This window comes from Mauremys reevesii, linkage group 9 (assembly GCF_016161935.1).
Source record: "Mauremys reevesii isolate NIE-2019 linkage group 9, ASM1616193v1, whole genome shotgun sequence".
Taxonomy (NCBI): domain Eukaryota; kingdom Metazoa; phylum Chordata; order Testudines; family Geoemydidae; genus Mauremys; species Mauremys reevesii.
This window is the reverse complement of record NC_052631.1, coordinates 100,262,065-100,285,027: the sequence shown is the minus strand read 5'-3', so window position 1 is coordinate 100,285,027 and position 22,963 is coordinate 100,262,065. Positions and strand designations below refer to the sequence as shown.

General features: G+C 48.8%; 2 protein-coding genes across 4 annotated transcripts in view; one reads left to right on the top strand and one right to left on the bottom strand.

Annotated features, from left to right (window-relative positions):
• Positions 1-6,522, top strand: part of STK26 (serine/threonine kinase 26) — a 52,881-nt gene extending 46,359 nt beyond the window's left edge. For all 3 annotated transcript variants that reach the window (XM_039487975.1, XM_039487974.1, XM_039487976.1), the window contains 6 exons: positions 2,076-2,261; positions 2,857-3,005; positions 3,755-3,848; positions 4,373-4,435; positions 4,522-4,658; positions 6,079-6,522. In XM_039487975.1, the coding sequence (XP_039343909.1) occupies positions 2,076-2,261; positions 2,857-3,005; positions 3,755-3,848; positions 4,373-4,435; positions 4,522-4,658; positions 6,079-6,103 (654 nt within the window). In that variant the 3' untranslated portion in view covers positions 6,104-6,522. The remainder of the gene's footprint in view (positions 1-2,075; positions 2,262-2,856; positions 3,006-3,754; positions 3,849-4,372; positions 4,436-4,521; positions 4,659-6,078) is intronic.
• Positions 6,523-18,623: 12,101 nt separating this feature from the next.
• Positions 18,624-22,963, bottom strand: part of FRMD7 (FERM domain containing 7) — a 48,463-nt gene continuing 44,123 nt past the window's right edge. The window contains exons 12-14 of the mRNA XM_039487073.1: positions 22,323-22,391; positions 22,163-22,238; positions 18,624-21,157 (exon numbers count right to left, since the gene is read on the bottom strand). Of these exons, the coding sequence (XP_039343007.1) occupies positions 20,102-21,157; positions 22,163-22,238; positions 22,323-22,391 (1,201 nt within the window). The 3' untranslated portion in view covers positions 18,624-20,101. The remainder of the gene's footprint in view (positions 21,158-22,162; positions 22,239-22,322; positions 22,392-22,963) is intronic.

Here is a 22,963-nt window from a genome sequence, read left to right as displayed (position 1 = left end):
ATGATCTTATAACTTGTAATAAACACTGTAACTCCTCTTTTTTTAAAAGGCTTTGTTACCTTAGAAATAACATGTTGACTTTTTGTATTTGAAACACTAGAACACTTGAGGATTCCCTATTTATCAAGTAATCAGAATATCCCTTTTATATTATACTTGGAGGCTTAATATATAAAACATGCTAAATATTGTTGATCAGTGCAGGAGACTGTCATGGGGCAGAACTCACCCCTGCGGCGCCTCCTACTGGTCATCCAGGGAATTAGCGTTTCCAGCCTCTGGAGCGCCCTCTGTAGGCTGGTGTCCTGCTTGCCGCTGGGCCTGAGTCCCTCCTAGATCCTGGTGCCCCTCTTAGGCCAAGGGTCTGCCCCCCGGCAGTACCCCCACAAATCTGGGTCTCCCCTCCCCAGGAAGCCCCCAAACCCCTATCCCCACCTCGCCTCAGACTATGGCTACTGCCCAGTCTTGATCTAGCCCCCGTTCACTGGGGCAGACTGCAGTGTAAATGCCACTCATCACTGGCAAGGGGGGTTTGGACCTGCTGCCTCTGCCTACCCTTGGGCTGCCCCCTGCAACCCCAGTACCCTTCTTCTGGGCCTTTAACAAAGCCTGCAGCCTGGGGAGTTTCCAGGCTGGAGCTCCCCCAGCTCCTCTGGCCTTCCCCCAGCCCTGCTCCACTTTAGGTACTTGGTTCAGCTCCCCAGCAACCAGGCCCTTCTCCCTCAGTAAGCTAGAGAGAGACTGCTTGCTTCTGGCCCACTGTCCTCTTATAAGGGCCAGCTGGGCCCTGATTGAGGCATGGCCACAGCTGAGGCTGGTTCCCCAGCCACAGCCCTCCCCGGGGCTGCTTTTAACCCCTAAAGGTAATAGGTAATAAAGGTGGTAATTGGAGATATACCAATCTCCTAGAACTGGAAGGGACCTTGAAAGGTCATCAAGTCCAGCCCCCTGCCTTCACTAGCAGGACCAATTTTTGCCCCAGATCCCTAAGTGGCCCCCTCAAGGATTGAACTCACAACCCTGGGTTTAGCAGGCCAATGCTCAAACCACTGAGCTATCCCTCCCCCCTCCGGGCAGGAGCGGGGTGACCACCCTGCTATGGAGCTATTTGTAACTTTAAAGTTTCCTCGTGGTGGTGGTTCTTCTCCTTCATTGTTACTTGCACAGTAGATTGCCAAGTGTGAAAACTAATATTGTATCATAAGGGGAAAATACCCAAAGTGGGAAAGATGATTAATTCTGAACAAACACATTTAAATACAAAAGTATTTTCATGCCTCTTATCTGACTTACTGAGTATTGTAAGATTTGTAACCATTACCCGGCACTTTTTCCTTTAGTTCTACTCTAAAGAGACTCTTCCAATCGTTACCTGTCTCAGATTTTTGAGAAGTATGGTGTGTCAGACCTACCTAGAATGTTCGTATTTCCCTAATTAATTTCTGAAATAGTCAGGTAGGAAAGAGTGAGTAATGAAGAGTCATTGATGAGTTACTTATTTTCTCCCATATTGGGTTATGATTGACCTCTGAGCCTCTTTTTTGGCCGGGGGGAGGAGTTGGTGGGGAAATACTGAATACTAGTGTTCTTCAAAAGCTAACGTTAAGAATACAAAGTTATCCTTCTTAAAACCAAACAATTTTTAAATGAAAGGTTCTCAGAAATACTATTTCTCTTCAAAAGCACACACAAAATGCGTCTAAGTATATGTCTCTGGTGCTCAAACGTATGTCACTTGCACTGTGGAAGGGAGAGTGATGCTGGGTAACTTCTTTCAAAAGCACCTAAATCGACTTAAGCTCCTGGGTCAATTAGGATTTTTTAGAAACTTTACCACTTCCAGCATAAATTTCCTGACCCTTGTGTTTTTTATATTCATCACCTTTATGCTATGTTAACAGTGTGTAAAATATGTGAGCGTGTTTAAAATGATGTATGTAATTATTGCGCTGTCAGGAGCTCTTACAGAGCTCTTCTTTTCTGTTGGCTCTAGTATAGAATTCAAATAACCTGTGACACCTCAGGCTTTGGCTTTGTAGTCAGTGAGAATAAAACTCTTTATTTCATTCCCCCAGGCTGACGTTTGGTCTTTGGGAATCACTGCTATTGAACTAGCCAAAGGAGAGCCACCCAACTCTGACATGCATCCAATGAGAGTTCTGTTTCTTATTCCAAAAAACAATCCTCCAACTCTACTAGGAGAATTCAGCAAACCTTTTAAAGAATTTATTGACGCGTGTCTGAATAAGGACCCAACATTTGTGAGTATATTTCTCATCTGTGTCTGTCTTAATGCTTGCAAAGATCTTTGACTGTGAAATATACTATATAGGTGGTGGGTGTAACCTGAGAGTCTGTGACTTTGTATGCTTCTCTATTGCAAGAGGGAGTGGAGTACCTTGTCGCTACTTAAACCTTACTCCTCCTCCTCATCTAAAGGTGTCGAGGTGACTAAAAAGAAGTGATGATGGGCACCAGATAGTATAATGCATTATCTCTGGAGAAGAGGAAGCACAGGCCAACCTTGAATGATACCCCAGCAAGACTTACACTTAAATATTATATTTATTTTGGTTACAAACCTCATTGAATTGGAGAAGTATCATCAGTCAGCTTTGTCTAGGTGTCTGTTACGTAATACAGAAATCACTAATTGATCAGTTCTGTAGCTGCTGTAGGGGGTGATCATATTCTTAGAGGATTATAAATGTAGGTTGTGTTGGCTTCTTAAAAGCTCCTGTTACTGTATGGATGTTCGATTCTGGACTGGGCCAAGGAGGAGATGGTTTTTAAATAGCATTTAAAATCACAGCAACTTTATGTAGGATAAACATAAATATCTTTGTGTTTTTATAGCGCCCAACTGCAAAGGAACTCCTGAAACACAAATTCATTCTGAAAAATGCCAAGAAGACTTCTTATCTGACAGAACTTATTGACAGGTTTAAGAGATGGAAGGCGGAAGGGCACAGTAGTGATGAATCGGATTCAGATGGTTCTGATTCGTAAGTGTGTTTTATTGTGTTTTTTCTGAACATTACTAATGCAGTAGTGTTTCATTTGTGTTTTGAGTTATTGCTCACTGCTCTTGTTGTGCTATACTGTAATCATTCTCTAGCTCGTGCATTCGCAGCAGCTTTGCATGGAACTCTGCTCTCCAACTAGAACTTATAATGTGATGTGCTTGTGTACTAGCCTTCCAATCTCTGTGGACTTAAATTCCAGTTCTGCTTCTGTGACAAGCATGTCCTGTCTTAGGCTTGCCCTACTGTACACTTTGCCCTTGCTACCTAAGTACCAAACAGTTTGGTACTGGTAGCAGTTTCTGCTCAGGAGAGCCCCCAGCGTTAAATTGATAGCTGTTGCGGGCCAGGATTGCGGTATGTCTGGTAACCTGCCCAGCCCTCACCTGTCCAATGTCTGTAAGTCTTCCATTTCCTGAACATCAAATCATTCTCATGTAACTGTAACCACATTTATTGGGCCACGTAAGATAATGTCCCTTGCCCCAAAGAGCTTGCAGTTTGAGTTGTGACGTGAGAGGGAAAAAACATGTTAGGGAGAGATGAGTTAGAACTATAAGATCTTGTAAAGTTTACTTAATTTATTTAACAATAAAGGTTCAAAAAACATGAATTTTTAAGGCAGATGAAATTAACCATGCAGTTTCATTTGCATGCTCGTTACCTGTGCTAGTAAAGTTTGTGTTTTTGACACCTTCTACAATGATAGTGATCCTTGTGATTTTCTTTAGGGAGTCCAGCAACAAAGAGAACAATTCTCATCCTGAATGGAGTTTTACTACAGTTCGAAAGAAGCCAGATGCAAAGAAACTGCAGAATGGAACAGTATGTACAATCTGAAGAACTTTTTATACTTAGTGCTGATTGGAAGCTGTTGTAAGGAATGTGATATTTAGTAACTCATAGCCAGTTAAACTCAAAATAGTTTGTTGACTTTTGGCTTCAATCTTTACTTTTATTTTTCATAAACTAGCACAAAAATATCTGCCAGTAAAACCCCAAAACTAATTAATGGTGAAGTCCAGTGTCCATGGCAGCTTAGTGGTAGCGCATTTATGGCACAATGTCTGTCTATAGATATCTTAAGTTTAAAGAATTACATAGAATTAATCTGACAGAGAGATGAACCATAATATAAAGTGCCATTGCTTCAGAAATATCATCAAGCGTTTATTTCCAAACCGCACTAGATTTGTTGAGGTAAAGTATATGTCTTTGTGATGTGTTGCAAAGGTTCTGTTAAATATCAAGTCTTTTAAAATGATGATGCAAGCATAAATATGATTGCTTTTATATATACATATGTAATATATATATTATATTACATATATATGTTTGCTAACTTTTAGGATCAAGACCTTGTGAAAACCCTGAGTTGTTTAACTATGATAATCACACCTGTGTTTGCTGAGGTAAGTCGTTAATTCAAAGATCTCTCTGAAATTTGCACAAGCATTTTATAAATCTTTAAGGTGTTTAATCTGTGTTGGTCTTTCAGCTTAAACAGCAGGACATAAATAATGCTAGCAGGAAGAAAGCAATTGAAGAACTTGAGAAGAGCATCACTATGGCAGAATCTACATGTCCAGGGATCACAGATAAGATGGTGAAGAAACTTATGGAGAAATTTCAGAAGTAAGTTGTTTTTTGTGGGGTCCGAGGGGGTGTGTGTGTTTAAAAATATATATATATTGTACATAAACTATGTTAAAAATGTTACTTAGATTGCAAAGTTCTGCTCTCAGATTAGGAAATGCCAGTGTTACAGTTACCCAGGCAATCTTAATTCTGCCCCGTTGTGCATCCATCCTATGAGCTGTGGAAATAATCTTATGCCATCATGCAGTTAGACTTTATCATATGCATGCGGGTAAGAGGGTACCTGACTTGGTTTGCCTTCCACCTCCCCAAGTCCTCTGCCCCATGAGCTGAAGAAACTTCTACCCCATGTGGTGCCTCCTGATGGAGGATTTGGCCATCGATGCTGTTTGCTGCGTTTGAAGGCTAGTTGGGGAGACCCCAGCCAGTTTGGTTCACTCCCCTAAGCATCCTATTGTGGCTGGTTGCAATACAGAGGCAACAGTGTCTATCTTTAGAACGTTTGTGATCAGTTGTTATTTGGTCAAGCTACATAAAATCTTCCAGGAGGATGCAAGTGACAGACAAGAACTCGTGATTTTCAACAGTTTTTATGTTAGCAAAACATGTACAGAATTTCAAGAAAAGACACGTCTGTAGCCTGAGGGCTTTGTGAAGGTGCTATGTCCCCATTGATTTCTGTGTAACCCAATACAGTATAAGACAGTAGCGTCTATATGTTGAAACGTTATTGCTATTTTAACAGACTGAGAGTAATCAAACACATTTATGATCACTTATAGCACATTGTTTAAGGTGGAATCATACAAGTTGGGTCAAATGTGTTTTCTTATCCAGTTTCATATCATTTGTTAGACATACTGCATTGTATGTAATCCCTAGACTGCAGTAAAATGTACTGTTTATTCCCTTTATCTGCCATCTTTACATGCTGAGCACCTCTCTATGCAAGCAGTGCCATTGAGATCAACGGAGAGAGTCTTCTCAGCATGAGCAACAGTGGCAGAATAAAGGGAAAATCTATTTGGGAACTTTATTTCTTTCTAGAAAAAGTTTTAGCTATTGTAGTTACAAGTAGTGTTACTTGTAACTACTGCACATGAAAAATTAGTGGTAAAAACAATTATTCTTTGTTCTTTATTTACCCTGCAGTTCTAATGTAGACAGTTCCTGTAGTTCCTTGTTGAAGAGACATTTATAAACCTAAACAGGGGAGCAGATAAACCCTTGACTAATTTAAAAAAAAAAATTAATTGTATGTTATTTCAAGGGTCTTCTGTCAGAAACATTGCCTCTTGGTTTTTTTTCATATCTGTGTGGGCAGTCCGGTTAAGAGCTAACATATGTAATGCACTTGTTTAGTAGGTTTATACACTGAAGTGTGGTTAATTCATGAGCTGTGTACCAAGTTGGAATAAAGTGAATACAGTTCTTATTTGTGTATTTTTATGTATAGGTTTTCTGTTAATGACTCATCCTAAGAAACTTCTCATAAATGACTGCTGTTTCCTATGGACCCAGTGAAACCCACCAAAACTACTTCAAGCTTGGCAGTGCTTAGCTCATGAGCTCCTTGTGCCTTTTGGATCTTTGCAACGTATTGATGATGAGGACGATGATGATGATGATGATGATCAAGGATTTGGAAGAACGTACTTAACTCTTTTGTGATGGTGTACATGGTTTTATATTTTCAGGAAATTATTTTGTAAAGAACAACTTTTAATATTGTAGTTTCATCTGTTTAATCAGATAAATGTTGAGGTGCAGTTTTGCTTTTAGATGTGGCCATTACTTTAGTTAATAGGAAGTGCAAGTATGGTATGTTTTGATGCTCTTTTGTTACTGTACATTGATGGGAACGTACAGGTCTTTTGTATTCTTAAGTTAACTTTTGTAAATCACTAACAAGCTTCAGAAATAGCTTTTTTTCACAAGCATATTCAAAACATGTAATGTAGTGGGTAGGGTGTTGCTGTAGCACCTGCTTCCATCACCATAGTTTTATCATACCCTGAAACTAAACCTGCAACAATATCTATTATACTTCTAAATTGGTACAGTATTTTAGGCAGCTCTATGATTATACACATTTGAGAGCAATATGTCCGTAGTTTGCAGGTGATATGTAGCAGCAGGTATATCCTGATGTACAGTAGATGTATTACCTTTTAGAACAGATTTAGAAGTAGTAATTAAATCTTATTCATCATGGTAGGAAATTTAAAGCAATACAGATGCGGGGTTGGGGGGAGGGCCTTTGGCAATAATGGACAGAAATTGAAGTCCAATTTAATTTAAATTTCTTTCTTTTGAGTATAAAAACAGCGCATTGTATGCTTGGGTGGGAGGTAGCCAGAGAGAAGTCGGGTGTCATGTGATAAATACCTCACAAGCAGGTATCCGTATAACACCAGCGTTTTGTGTGGTGGTGGTGGTGGCGTTTTCCTGTAAAATATTTATACACTTCTGTTCTTAAAGTACATTAAATGCAGTACATCAACATCACTTGTTTATAATTTTCTGAAAGTGTATTTTAAATATGTATTTACCAGTTAATATGCAAATAATTGAGTTATAGATATTCTTTCACAAAAAGGTAGTACTGTGCAGTACAGAATGATTTTTTTTTTCCCCTAAAGTAGGTAAGACTATAAAATTGCTTTCAGTTATATATTTATGGTACTGCTAGATGGGTAATATCCTTTTTTCTTTTCAACCCAGTATGTATATTATGCTGAAGTTTTGAACTGGGATTGTATTTCAGTACTTAGCTGTGGAACTGTTGGTGTAAATTTATTTTTGATAAAGGCTGGATGTGTTTATTTTATGGTTCCTGCACATTTTGTTTTTGCACAAAAGTCATTTTAAAGAAATCTGAAATATATCTGCCAAATATCGAAAAAGTAACGGTGTGCAAACAAATACTGCATTTTTAGTCAAAAGTTGCCATGACGTCGTTTTTATATAAAGGACACTCGTGAGAGATGGTGGTTAGACATGCCAAGGACAATTATTTTCAATGGTGCCTACACTGTAAAAATTACTTTTAACTCCTTGTTTTAATTTTAAAGAAATGTTTCTGTTTAAAACTTTTCATCTGCTATATTGAAACTCAATTAGAATTTATATCTGAGAAAAAAGTCTGGAAATAGTTTTGAAAACAATGTTATGGATTAAATAAATATTTTTATAAGTGTAAAAGCAGCAAAAGTTGTATATACAGTTGATCTGAGGCTTTACAAAATAACTGCATCACAGATACAAATTGTAGTGCTCCTCTAGCTTATGTAGTTGTTAGTCCTGTAAATCTGTTTATAGATGTAGCTTATTTCAATGTTTTGGGGTTTAAAATGGTTTAAAAATAAATATTTAAGTTCTGTAAACTTTCATGACCCTGCTTTGTTGTGCATTTTATTTTGGATTTAGTTAAATGTGCAAAATCTTGTTTTACGGTTTCCAAGTTTTAAATGTTTCTATTTAAACAAAAGTGCTCCTTGCAAAGAGTTGCATGTTAAGTTAGAAAATGGTGTCTTTTCCCATGCTGTCCTTGTCCAAAGAACACCTATTGGAATTTAGATAGCGTGGAATGCTAGGCATGTGGAGCAACTCCAGTATTCAGTTTGATCTCATTCTTAAAGCATAATCTGTCAATACGTGTGCATGCAGACCTCTATATGGTACCATTGACAGCGTTGTAGACGCTTCAGAACGTCCAAATTTCACTGTGAACTCATATTGTAGATTCAAGGCACAGAAAGCATGGCGCCACAGTTAACTTTGATTTGGTACTTGTCTCATCTCATCACCAAAAATCTCACTAAACTACTACATACTCATTTCTCAGAATTCAAAACCTCGTATTTTTAATTCTATTGTCACTTTCCCTCCAGACGTTCTTTTATTTGGGCTGTGGGTAGTGCTACTGAGAGGTGATCCTTTCTGAATGTAGTATTGAAGGCTACATCCTCATCTTGATGCCTGGGGCTTTATTCTACGTAACTCTAAATGGAGCCTGTTCTGAATGGCTAGAGCAGTGGGCTTAGTGTCAGGGAAGTAGAAATTCTGTTCTTGGCGCTGCCTGCGCCATGCTTGCTGTGACCTCAGCCAAATCACTGAACTGCTGTGTGCCTCTTTCCTTGTCAAATGGGTATAACACTTACCTACCTGGGGGGGATTGTGGAGCTAAATTCATTGATGGCTGTGAAGAGCCTTGGTCTTCTGTAGTGCTGTCCAGTGGAGGAACTGCAAGTATTGTATTTCAAATGGGATTTGCTCTGCCGAAGTCCTGGGCATCACGAGGAGAATAAATTGTACTTTTAGTATAGAGGGTTCATTAGGGAATCATCCTCTGGCTTGTGTATTTTCCATCTTGCGTAAAGGAGAATTGACATTTCAGTCACTTACGGAAATACCTCACAAGCAGGTATCCGTATAACACCAGCGTTTTGTGTGGTGGTGGTGGCGTTTAAAAAAAGTGCATTAAAAAAAGAAATGGATTCCATTAGTCATGCTTGGATACCAGAGTCCTTTGTCAGTGTAATTGTCCCTAAAACCCCTTAATTCGGCTCCTCTCAGATTCCACCAAGTTTTTGTAAAGTGTACAGCTAGTAATTGTGTAAAATCTGTTCCTACAGCCAAGGGACTGTTTAGTGAATAGAAAACATAGATTCCCTTAAATGTTTAAAATTATATCTTGCACCTTTGTTGGCCATTATGTGGGTCTGTAAACCAGGGGGCTGCTGTATCTCATGCTGTTAATCTTGGAAATTAGACTAAAAATGCTGCCTGCCTTTCAGATATGTCACCAATCAAACTCCATTTTCTCTCTGCGAGACAGTACGTCTCTACCTATTACATTTTGTTCTCTTGCCCTCAATAGCACCAAATAAATTATTTTCTTAATCATGTTTTGCTTAGTCCTGCCTTGAGTGTAGGGGACTGGACTGGAAGACCTCTCGGGGTCCTGTCCAGTCCTACAGTTCTGTTGATGATGTGGTCAGCTTAGTATGTCCCTTCTCTACCTCATTTAATCTAGTTACATTTAGAAGAGCTGTAGAAGTCACCAGCCTTGAGGAGTCCTCTCTTTGTAATGGGTGGGTGGGGCAAGTCATCGGCAGGGCGGAGAGTCAACCAAAAGCATGGCAAATACTGGCCAGTAAGCATGGCGGGTGTGGGGAACAACCACGCCAATGTTCTCTCTCTCTCTCTCTCTCTGTCCGGTCTGTCACGGATAGTGACACGATCACTCCATTTCTGGGGATAATCAGGATGGTCCTGTCTGAAGCGAACGCTGCTCTCGAACACCCACATTGATAACACCAGCTATCGGTAATATTTTTGAGTATGTGAACGACGTGCTGAGGTTAGTGTATCCCTTTGGTTTGCATGGAGTTTCCTGAATCTCCTTTTGGTTGGCAAGGATACGACAGCCCCAACAGCTGCAGGTAGCAGGATGTTTTTTCTAGTGCCACTTTCAGTCATTCCATGGTGTAATGCCTATGAGCAAGGGGTTTATACACCCCCATATGTAATGAGCGGAGGGAAAGGTAATTTAGGCAGAGGCCCAGGTACAATTAAAAAAACTAACTTGATTTGGCAGCAATATCCCTGTTTTTTCTCTCATTTGCCGGGAGCGATTTGTTTCCAGTTGGAACCTTCTGCTTGTTCCTGTGCAGAGCACGTGAGTCATAATGTGAACTCCAGACCCCAGTACAGTGAAGGGAAAATCTGAAATTAGACCCTTAAAATTTCCTGATCTCAGTGCAATTAATCCAGCCACCCCTCTCCTTTCCCTCGTTTTTCAGGATTGTCTTGTCTTTCTCCTGTCAGTTGTTCCTGCCGTTGCTGTCAGCCCCTATTCCCCTCCTTTGAGGTGGATATGAGAGAGTTGCAGTGTGCAACTATACTATGGATAAAACTGACCTAGGGCAGCCCTTCTGTTCCTTCCTCTGAACCTCTGCCAATATTTCCCACACACCTGGGCTAGAAGAGATTTCAGGTTTGCCTACCCATGTGTAGATGCCTCCAGTTGGGCCTTTAAGACACCACCTCTCTGAGATCAGCTGGTATGTTGCTGTTGTTTTTGTTTTTTTAAAATGCTTCACCCTCCGAGCCCATGTGGCTGGAACCTTTCCAGTTATACACACAAATGCAGGCTTGTCATGCGTTCTGCAGAGTGGAGCTTGTCAGAATTCTGGGTGGCCACAAATTCTATTTTAAAATAGAAGAAGGATATGTGGATAAGGCCTGTGTCAGCAAGGGGAGGAAGTTCATACAGTGCTGTGTGTATGTTGTTACTCTGTCGAGTTACGTAATCTATCCTGTGCTGAAACTGGATGCAAAGACAAGTGCCTAGATCCTCATCCCCACCTTAGAGCATCAGGTAGTGCTTCTCTCATGCAAGAATGGTGCACTGTGGGAGCAGGCTGTGGGAAGGAGGACAGGTGTGTGGAGTCGTGCTATGCTCAGGTGATTCTGGGCAGGCTCGGCAGCTCTAGAGGCCTGTTACTGCCAGCACGAGTCGGAGCAGCCCTGCATCTGATCTAAGTTTGTGTTCGTGAGGTTAGGTTCTGGGGAAAAGTGGCAAATGTAACCTATGCACCTGAGAACTTGGCCCTGTAGTAGGAAGAGAGCCTGAGACACGAGCCCTTGTATCAGAGGCCTGGTATGAGGCAGGACCTGCTCACAGAATCTGGCAAGAACAGGGCTATTATTGCAGAAATACACATTGCTAAGAAGTGCTAGTCACAGACTGCTCATGCAAACACATCCTGATATCAAGTGGTACCAGAACATCCCACTATCAAGGATGGTACGAAAACATTCCCCAAGGATAACAGGAACACACTGACCCCTCCTAAAAGATAAGGTCAGGATAACTACGTAATAAAAATGTTTTACTTAAGCCAACATGTACAAGATGATAACTAGCGACGGCAAGGCCGTGACTAACTATGTCAGAGGCAGGCTGTAACGTGTTTGTATTGGGGTATAAAGATGCATCTCAGGGGGAGTATCTTTGTCGAGCGGAGGGGGGAATGGAAAGTCCCACCATTCACTGAGCTCTGTCCACTGTCATGGGCGTACATGTCTTAGTATCCTCATAGCATCTACCATGTGCTATTACCTTGCTTTGTCAACAGTTAACTGGGCCTGGAGCCTTCGCACCTTAACAGATCTTGTGGTCATTGGGCAGTTTGCTCAAGGTCTGCTGTGCTGGCTGTTTGTGCAGAGCTGGGGCAGCCACAGGGAAAACACACACCCCCCCCCAAACCTCTACCAACAGGCCCTAGAACTGGAAAAGCAGTTATCCAGCCTGCCACTTCCAGCATAGGTAACTGCCTTTAAGCCACCTTATAGCACCCCGCACGGGGTAAATCCTGGCCAGGTGCAATTGTGGGGGGGGGGGGCTCTGAGTTCATTGCAATAAAGGGGGGTTGCTGGAGCCTGTTGGGTTTTCTCTCTATTAGCAGCCCTATCGGATGAAGGGCTAGATGCTGGAGCAAGGCACGTTACAAATAGACCTGACGTACATGCACCACAACACTGCTGTCAATGGAGCAGTGCCTGCCAGTGCTGGGCTCAAGAGGGGCACCCCCTCTGCAAGGCCCCGCCCAGTGCAGCTTATAAAACCATTCACACACGGCCACAGCTTAGGTGCAGGCTACCTCTAACCTCGAGCACTCCTGCCGCGACGTGCTAATCCGCGTTTCGCCCTGCGGTAACCTGGGTGCTGTACCTGATGCTGCCATGACAGCCAGGAAAGAACCTGGAATTGGCCAGGGATCTGTGAGAAACCATCTGTTTTGAAGGAAGCTCAGCTGCTCGAACTGGTCTCCCAGTGAAAGGGGCGTTGAGACGGGAGCAGTGCCTGGCCCCTCCCACACACATACTTGTGCAACCCAGGAACTAGGCTCAAACCAAACCCCCACCTTAAAATACCAGGAAATGCAGTTAGGAGACGGGCTTCCATCCTCCACCTTGAACACCACTGCTTGGCAATGGCAGTAGCTCAGTGGTTTGAGCATTGGCCTGCTAAACCCAGGGTTGTGAGTTCAATCCTTGAGGGGGCCATTTAGGAAACTGGGGTAAAAATCTGTCTGGGGGTTGGTTCTGCTTTGAGCAGGGAGTTGGTCCTCCTGAGGTCCCTTCCATCCCTAGCAAAGCTGCTGCTTGCTGTGGGCCCAGCCCAACTCTGCATCATGGCCCCTATCCATGCGCCCTGGGCTCGGTATGGGAGCCACATGGGACTTGCAGCTGGTTGCCAGACATCAGGCGGGCTTGTCACCAGGCTTCCAGTTCCGCCTCACGGGCAGCACAGGTCCCATGGGGGTGGTGTGTCAGTAATAACGGCGAGGAGAAGGGTAGGTTGTCTCATCCACCCTACCATAGCAACACAACTGGCCAGCGTGGGTCAGGCCAAAGGTCCAGTGAGCCCATTATCCCGTCTGCTGACAGGGGCCAGTGCCAGATGCTTCAAAGGCAATTAACAGAGCAATTAGTGAGTGATCCAGGCCCAGCTTCTGGCAGTGAAAGGTTTAGGGACACCCAGACCTTGGGGTTCCATCCTTGGCTAATAGCCATTGATAGACCCATCCTTCAGGAACGTTGTCATTCTTTTTTAAACCCATTTACAGTTTTTGCCTTCATAACATCCTGTGGCAAAAAGTGCCACAGGCTGACTGTGCGGTGTGTGACGCAACACTTCCTTTTTTGTTGTTTTAAACCATCTGCCTAGCAGTGTCATCAGGTGATGTGACACCCCTGCCCCCGGGTTCCTGTGTTACGTGAAGCGGTAAATAACGCTGCCTCATCCACACCATTCATGATGTCCTAGAGCGCTATCATTCCCCATAAGCTGAACAGGCCCAGCCATTTTAAGCTCTCCTCAGAGGCAAGCTGGGCCATACCCCAACCATGGCTGGTGCCATTTTTCTAATCTATCAGATGGGGGGGACCAGACCTGTACTGCAGCATTCACGGTGTGGGCGGCCCATGGATTAATATAGTCCATGCTGTTTACTGTCTTCTTAGCTAGCCCGGTCCTAAGAGTGACGCCCAAAATTGCCCTATTGTTCATGTGCCCACGACCTCTGTGAAGAACCGTTTCTCCAGGGTGCTCCAGCAGGTGTTCTCAGTCAGGGGGTGCGGTAATGCCAGCTCCCCGGGGCCTCCGGGGAGGAGGGTTACGCGTCTGTGTGGGGACACGTTAACGCATTGAGTGAAGGGGGCAGAGCATTGTTGGCGGGGAGGACGGGGAGATGCCGTTCCTGGGTGGCTAAACATCATATTCTGGTTGCGCACATCCGAGGTGTCAGTGTCCTGTTGCCAGGGTCTTTGTTGTGGGTGAATCACAGGTGCAACTCGGCAACCTGAAAGCCGTGTCACAAGGATTTTTGTTAAGGAATTGCCCTGGTTTGTTGAGACGGTGAGGGATTGTGACAGAGGGGCCTGCTTTGCTGCCTGTCAGTGCCCCCTTAGCCTGGCCCCTGGCAACCCATGAGGGGAGAGCAGCCAGGGCTGGTGCAAGGATGTTTCGCACCCTAGGCGAAACTTCCACCTTGCGTCCTCCCCTCCCCCCACCGGGCCCCCACCCGGGGCGCATGCTCCCCTCACACCCCAGCTCCCCCTCCTCTCTGAGCCCCCCCCTTTGCATCAGCTCCCCACCTTCCACTCTGAGGCACCCCCCCACACCCCAGCTCACCCCTGCTCTGCGCACGAGCACCGCGAGCACGCCGTCGCCGCTTCACGTCTCCTGCCTCCCAGGCTTGCGGGGCCAATCAGTTTAGGCCCCGCAAGCCTGGGAGCCGGGAGAAGTGAAGCGGCGACGGCGTGCTCGGGGAGGTGGTGGTGGGGGGGGGTGAGCTGGGGCGGGGAGTTCCCCTGCGTGCCGCCCCTCCCCCCCCATTACTTGCTGCAGGTGGCCCTCCCGCGACACCCCAGCTCCTCCACCTAAATGCCGGCGGCGAGCAGGGCGGCCGAAGATCCGGCTGCTGCAGTCGCTGCCGAAGAAAATGGCGCTCCCGAAATCCCAGCGCCCTAGGCAACCGCCTAGGGCGCCTACACGGGTGCACCGGCCCTGAGAGCAGCTCGTAACCAAGGGCTGCAGCAAGAGCTGGCAGGGAGCGAGGGCAAAGCCCTTGGCCTCCAGGGCTATCTGGGCCGTGCGCTTAGACACCCGCAGCTGGCCCAGGCCAGCTGGCGCAGGCTCAGGCCAAGGGGCTGGTTAATTGTGCTGCAGACATTTGGGCTGGAGCTCAGGCTCCTGCCCGGTGGGAGGGGGCCCAGCATTTGGGGTGCAGCTCAATTAACCAGCCCCTTAACCTAAGCCCCGCAAGGCTGAGTCAGCTGGCACGGGGCCACGGGGTTGCCAGGTGACTGGTTTTTTTTTGACCGCAACACCCAGTCGAAAAGGGACATTGGTGGCTCCTGTCACCACTGCCACCCGACCTGGTAAACATCCAGTTGATGGCATAGCAGGGCTGGCAGACTCCCTGTGGCTCCTGGGAAGCCACCAGCATGTCCCGCCGGCTCCTAGGCGAAGAGGTGGCCATGGGGGCTCCTTGCGCTGCTCCCCACCCCCGAGTCCCAGTCACACAGAGCCCATTAGCCAGGAACCACAGCTAATGGGAGCTGCAGCCGCGTGCAGAGCCCCCTGGCCACCCCTCTGCTAGGCTCTGAAGCTACATGTTGCCTCTGCCCGGGAGCCGCCTGAGGTGAGCACCACCCAGAGCCCGCATCCCGAAACCCATCCCATACCCCCATCACTCCAAACCCCTCCGCCCCCCCCGAGCCACGAGTGCCCTCCTGCACCCCAAACGCCCCTCCTTCCTGGCTCCATCCCCCCAGCCAGTGCCCCATCTCTCTGCCCCAGACCAGTGAAAATGAGCAAGTGAGCGAGGGTGGGGGGAAATGGAGGACGCGGGGGCCTCAGGGAACGGGTAGAGCAGGGAGCGGCGCCGTGGTGGTCAGTTTTCTGCAATAAGTAAATTGGCAACCCAACTGGGCAGCCAGCGGTGTCTGTCTGCAGTGGCGCCATCGCCCGGCCGGGCCCAGTGCGGGGCCAACAGGTGTGCCCCCGCCATGGAGCAGGTGGCAGCTGGGCAGGGCTCCCCTTCCACCCAGGAGCAGGTGGGGGCAGGTAGGCGAGGCGCCCGCCTGCCAGAGGCAGCCCGCAGCTGGGCCCCATGGAGGGGGACGCACCCGGCAGGCTGAACTGCACTAGGCATGTCAATGGGGTGTTTCTCCACCGCCGCCCTGGGCATGTCGCACCCGTACAGTGGCTGTGCCATGCACCGAGTTTGCCCTGCTCAGCCCCGGCCCCACACAGCTAATCGCAGTGCTCGGGGCGTGCCCAGTGGGGCCAGGGTTTGGGCCTTGGCGATAGTTTTCTCTCTCGCTCACATCCCCCCCCCACAGCATTTGTTTCCCTCTAACCCATCAATCTGGGCAGCAGCAGCCGTGTCTGGTCGCTGAAAGCGGGGGTGGGGTGGGGGGGTGGAGGTATGTTGCTGGGTTTTTTTTAAGCTGAATGAACAATTGTTTCCACTACATTTTTTTTGATAATTTGCTTAATCCCCCCAAAAAAAGAGACAGTTTGGTGACAAACGAAACAAATGTCAGCAATGTTGCCAAAGTGTCATAAATACATGTATGGGGGGGGTCATGTGGCAAATTGACTAATTCCCCCCCCCAGCTCCTCCATTTTCATGCACAGCCGAGCTGGCCCTGAGCTGCACAAAGGGGCGTGCGGCTGCACTCGGCGGGTGCGACGCTCACTCACAGGCACGCTGCAGGGGTTGCAGGGCTGCCGGTAAAGCCGTTTCTGCCAGTGGGCTGAGCAGCCCGGGGAGCGGCCCCACCGCACACACCTCTGCTGAGCAGGTGGCAACGGAACAAATGCCCAGTTTTGCCAAAAACGTTGGGCTGTCCGGGGCCAAAAATGGCCGTATGCAATTGCTAGGCTGGGAGTCCCCAAACGTTGCCAGTTATCACCCCCTCCTCTCCTCGCCACCAGGCGCAGCCCATTCCCTTGTGGGGGGTGTAACCTCCCCCCCCAAGCCCTCCCAAGGTGGGGCGCTCCACAGTTTGGGGATCACTGCCCTAGGCTGTAGCACGAGCCACCCAGGGAGCCTGGGCAGCTGCGGGGAGGGGGGGAGTCCCTTTAGAAATCCAACCAAGAGTTTTGCTGCTTCAAGCTGTGAGACAGCCCATCGCGTGTGTGTGTTTGTGTGTGTGTGTGTGTGTGTGTGTGTAAAACAAATGGCAGCTGGCAGGGGGACAGGAACCGGCAGGGCCACTCTGTGGAGGAGGTGCCGGATTGTGATCTCCAGGTTTAACCCGCTGCTGCTGTGCGGCCGGTGGGTGACCTGTGGTGGAGCAATGAGAAAGAAGCTAAACGCCTGGGGATTCCTACATCGGCTGAGGCGTAGGCGCCCCTGGGCCACGGGTGCTTCTGCTGTGCCTAAAAAAAAGCAGTGTGTGTGTCTGGGGGCGGGGGTCGTTTGTTTTAGTGTCCAGCTTCCAAAACTACAGCACGAAGACGGGAGCTTGAAAAATACAGGGTGGGCAGCATCCTGCTAACCCCAGTTGTCTTGCCCGTTCACTTGATGTGTGCGTCTTTCCCCACCAGGCGTGTGCCCAGCAAAGCCACTCTAGCATGCAGCCCGACAGCCTGGCTTGCTTGCTCCTTGCCAGCCAAGTGTGTGACAGCCAGGGCACTTTCCTGCCTTCCCTTACGGTCGCGGCTTACAGGGCTGGGCAGAGAGCACGCCAGCATCACCCAGCATAAGAACATAAGAACATAAGAAAGGCCGTACCGGGTCAGACCAAAGGTCCATCTAGCCCAGTATCTGTCTACCGACAGTGGCCAATGCCAGGTGCCCCTGAGGGAGTGAATCTAACAGGCAATGATCAAGTGATCTCTCTCCTGCCATCCATCTCCATCCTCTGACGAACAGAGGCTAGGGACACCATTCTTACCCATCCTGGCTAATAGCCATTTATGGACTTAGCCACCATGAATTTATCCAGTCCCCTTTTAAACATTGTTATAGTCCTAGCCTTCACAACCTCCTCAGGTAAGGAGTTCCACAAGTTGACTGTGCGCTGCGTGAAGAAGAACTTCCTTTTATTTGTTTTAAACCTGCTGCCTATTAATTTCATTTGGTGACCCCTAGTTCTTGTATTATGGGAATAAGTAAATAACTTTTCCTTATCCACTTTCTCAACATCACTCATGATTTTATATACCTCTATCATGTCCCCCCTTAGTCTTCTCTTTTCCAAACTGAAGAGTCCTAGCCTCTTTAATCTTTCCTCATATGGGACCCTCTCTAAACCCCTAATCATTTTAGTTGCTCTTTTCTGAACCTTTTCTAGTGCTAGAATATTTTTTTTGAGGTGAGGAGACCACATCTGTACACAGTATTCGAGGTGTGGGCGTACCATGGATTTATATAAGGGCAATAATATATTCTCAGTCTTATTCTCTATCCCCTTTTTAATGATTCCTAACATCCTGTTTGCTTTTTTGATCGCCTCTGCACACTGCGTGGACATCTTCAGAGAACTATCCACGATAACTCCAAGATCTTTTTCCTGACTCGTTGTAGCTAAATTAGCCCCCATCATGTTGTATGTATAGTTGGGGTTATTTTTTCCAATGTGCATTACTTTACATTTATCCACATTAAATTTCATTTGCCATTTTGTTGCCCAATCACTTAGTTTTGTGAGATCTTTTTGAAGTTCTTCACAATCTGCTTTGGTCTTAACTATCTTGAGTAGTTTAGTATCATCTGCAAACTTTGCCACCTCACTGTTTACCCCTTTCTCCAGATCATTTATGAATAAATTGAATAGGATTGGTCCCAGGACTGACCCTTGGGGAACACCACTAGTTACCCCTCTCCATTCTGAGCACCCAGCTCGCGCTCTGCTTGGATCTCTTGGACTTTTTATTTTTTATTTTTTTTCCTTAGAAAGGTTTCGCTGGGTTTCAGGGAAAATTAGATGTTTTAACAACTAAAATACCAGGTTCAGACCAAGTATTGCCACTTTCCTGGCCCTGTGGTTGGTAAATACAAAAGCTGGTCAGAAAACATCAATATCTGAAATTTTTCCACACACAAAAAGGCAACATTTTTTTGCAAAAATATGTTCCTTTTTTTTTGGGCCTTCTCTAGTAACCACAGTGTCTTACTTTGCAACTTGGGCGTGCCACTGGGAGCCTGTCCGGCTGCACAGCACTCCCCCGTTACAGGTTATTCCAGGTGAGCGCCGTGTTTGTGCGTCGGCTGGTCCATTCACTACTGACGGGCGGGACGGTTCAGCCAGCCTGAAGTGTTCTCGCCTTCCCCTCAGTGATTCCGCCCCGGTCTCTTGAATTGAGGGCTCGAGAAGCCTATGTCTCTGGGAGCTCAACGTGTGTCTCCTCCCAGGTTTGGGCCCACACCAGGCAGTGCTTGTATGGCCACAGGCTGTCCCTTAGCGGAAGGAAGGAGAGAGGTGGACGTGAGTGGCAAAGACACGGTCAGTTGTAATGGGAAGTACCTTCCCGCCTCACCGCAGGTGGGGGCAGCCTGCAGGGCAGCCACCACAAACGACTGACAAACAGACGTACAAAATCTGTGTCTCGGCAGCGTCTTTGGCGGAAGATGCTCTGGCTGGGGAAAAGGCGGCATTCGCTCCCTACACAAATCTGGATGCCGGTGGCCAACACACTGGGCTGCAACCCCAACGTACTGGAGCCAACCTGGCTAGAGGCTTGGCCGAGGCTCTCTGCTGCACCAGCCTTGGTGAGAAGAGAGGCGCTCCTCGCCAGCGTGAATTATGTGGCAGCGTCAAAATCCAAGCGGTTGGTGTCACAGAGTGGGTTCCATTGTGATCAGGAGCTGGGGCATATGGAGCTGCCATAACAAACGTTCACTTAGCGCACTCACCAGTCTTCCCAAACCGGCTCCCAGTGGCATTCGGGCCAGCTTGGGGGTCTCGCTCTCTCGCCCTTAGAAACAGACATTTTAGCAGCTTTCATTTAATCTATGCCCTCGCGGAGGAGCACGGAGGTGACGTTTCTGTGGCCGTGCTGTCAGACAGTGGTTCTCCACCTTTCATGCATCAGGACCCTTGCTCCCCAGTAGCCATGAACTGACTGGCACTTGCTTGCCATTTCGCAGTTGGGGTGAGCCCAGTGGACGTGACTAGCTGACCCCCAGTTGGTTGAGAACCTCGATGTAGGAGATTTTGCTGGGGTGCCCGCTGTTGGCTACTTTTTTCTTGCCTGTTGCCTAGATCTTTATGTCCTAGAGCTCCCCTGTCGTCCATTAACACAGTCTCTACAGCTGATTGTACTCACGCAACACTAGCCCGTCACAACGCTTAGCAAGGAGGAGGGAGCAGCACCACACAAAAATGACTTTCCTGTTCCTTCAAGCTGGCTTTGGAAATCTCTGCGCGCTCAAGCCAATTGGAGACGGTTACGTGAAATAACTGGACCTGCCCATTGAAGTCCTTGCTTCTGCGCTGCTTGTCGCAAAGGACACCTCTTCATCCTCCTCCTCCAGCTGGAGGCTGCCCGAGGACAGACGCACCCGGGCCAGGGGCGACTTTCCTACCCGGCCATACAGAGAGTAGTAATCAGCGTTCAGGAGATCCGGGTCGGAGTCGCTGGACTCGGTCCCGCTGGTCACGCCGCGTTCGGCCGGGCGTGGAGCTGCGGTGGGGTTGGACAGCCCTTGCTGGGCGAGCACGGACCGTAAGATACTCGCTTTTCTACTGCTCAGAGCAGGGCAAGGGCCCAGCGGCCTGAACTCCGACCCAGATGGGAAATGGATGGTTTTCATATCGGACTGGCTCCAGGATCTTCTGGGCAGTTGCTCTTGAATGCTGTAGTCAAAAGCCCCAGCCAGGGCTCTGCTCTCCTCTTCCAGGTGCCTGTTAACACAGCAAGTCCTGGGCAAGGCCTCGGGCTGCAGCTCCTTCATCCAGGCCGGGCCTGGCCATCTCTTGGGAGGTTTCATTGACATGGGGCCAGGGCCACTCAGCCCCCTCCCTGCTTCCTCGGCGGCGGCTGGCGTGAGGCGTGGTCCCAGGGGAGGCCTGTCCACGTAGAAGAACACTTGCGGAGCCGTCGTCTCCAGCGGCTGGCTGGCGGAAGGGACGTAGGGCACATCTGTGTAGCTCAGCTGCCTGGAGGTGACCTCCCGCATGTTGCCAACCGAGGTGCTTTTACTGTTTCCAGCGAGCGTGTGGCTGGGCTGGAAGGAGGTCAGCGGGCGGCGCTGCCCAAAGCCGTCGGCCGGCTCCCACTCCAGCTCCAGCTCGGCGTAGGCCAACGGGAAGGCCGAGCTGCTTTTGGAATGGGGCAGGAGCCTGGGGTCAGCTTCAGGCTTGGAGCGCTCCAGCTCCGCTGCGAACGTCACCTCCACGGAGGAATTCCGCCGCCTGCTGTCCAGCATGGGATCCGACGCATGGACCCCGTTGGTGTTCCGGTAACAGGCTCTGCTGCCGTAGGCCAGGCGCAGGTCTTCAACCTAGGGAGACAGCAGGGCCTGTTAGGGCAGGGGAAGGCACTGGGAAGGGGAGGAGGGGGTCTCTCTCTCTCTCTCTCTCTCCTATTCATTTTTATTGCTTTCTAATCATTGCATCCCCAAGAGCAACCGGATTAATAAATGCTGCTCCGTAGCCCGTCGGGTCCCCCTTCCCACCAGCACCCAAACCAGCAAACAGACAAAAGCCGCGTCTGCCTCAGCCCAGCTCTCCAGGGAGGCTCCAGAGGTGAGCCAAGGCCAGTTACAAACAGTGAAGACCAGGTGGTCCCCCCCACACACACACTTGAGGCGCCCTGAGGGCACCTGTCAGCAATGGGTGGGGCGTTCACACGCACGCACCCGCCTTGCAGCCAGATTCTGCTCTCAGCACAGGCAGGGCAGGGCTCAGTGAAAGCCCAACCTGAGCCATGCGGTTCCAGTCAGACCTTGGCAGGGTGTGGCCGTGAGGCTGGCGAGGCATGAGGCGAAGTCCCACCGGCTAGGCTACCTCAGTGGTACCACTTCCCTTCCCCTGCCGCCAGGAGCCACCTCTGGGCCACTAGGAGAACCCTAACCCAGGGTGGGATGGGGGGATGAACACCCCCTGGTCAGGTGGGAAACTGTGGGTCCCAGCACGGAGGGAACCAAGTCTCCAGAGTGGTGGTGTCCTATGCACACATGCCCCATTACAGTGCAGCACGAACCACCGTGCAAGGGGCAGATAACGTACCCGGCGCTTCCCACGCACACGGGGCGGTGTTGTACGCAAGCGCTGGCCCCACTCTGGGGTTTGCTCCTTCGCCGTTCACATCCCAGCTCACAGAGCACTGGCCACGTGTGCCCCCGGTCGCTGCTGCACCATACCCCCCAAATACCCGGGGAATGGCCCAGCCTGGGATCCCGCCCCACCGCTTTCTCTCCAGTCCAGCAAAGGCTGCGGTGGACTGATGTCCCAGGCCTGGGGGCCAGTGGCTTTTCCCATCAGGGACACTGAGGAGAGCGCAGTACCTGTTTGGACACGTCTGTGAGGAGGTCCGGGGACGAGCGGCACTGCCTTTCATGGTACCGAGCCGGGTAGTGTTTCCTGCAAAGCCAAGACACACGGGTCACTTTCCCGTTGCAAACGGCCCGCGAAATGCTACAAAGCCACCTCCGCCCCCGCCGATACCTCTCAAACGGCGCGCTCGTCCGCTTCCCCTTGCGCCCGTGCTCCAGCAGCTGCCGTTGGGTTCTGCCGCTGGCAAGGACAGAAAAACGCTTGTGAAAAACCGGTTCTAACGGTGCTGCCCGAACAGCATGTGACTGTAACCTCTGCTGTAGCCAGCACAGAGGCCAGGGCTGGCTCAGGCCTTGCACGACAGGCCTGGACTAAGGCGTTTGAGGTTCAGGCCGGCCTGGCCCAGCTCTGCTGGGCAAGGTGCAGAGGGTGGGGGTACAGGGGTAATGGAGGAAGCCAGACAAGGCCTGCGACTCGGAGGAGACTCTCGGGGATAGAGCCCTGGCACGTGGCTCAGTCCAGCTGAATCACTGTGTAGACGTTAGGCTCAGGCTGGAGCCAGAGCTCTGGGATCCTTCCCCCTGGCAGGGGCCCAGAGCTTGAGCCAGAGTGAGTCTCTACAAAGCAATCACTGCGCCCAAGCCCCTCGCGCCACTTCAGCTGACCTGGGCCGGCCACGGGGGTTTTAATCCCTGGGGGGAGACACCCTTTGTCCCACTGCCGCCCTCCCGGGGCTACGTGCTCATCAGGCTTTGCCTAAAGGCACAAGCCAGTGCCACGTTTCCTTCCCCCACTTTGCACCACACCGCTAA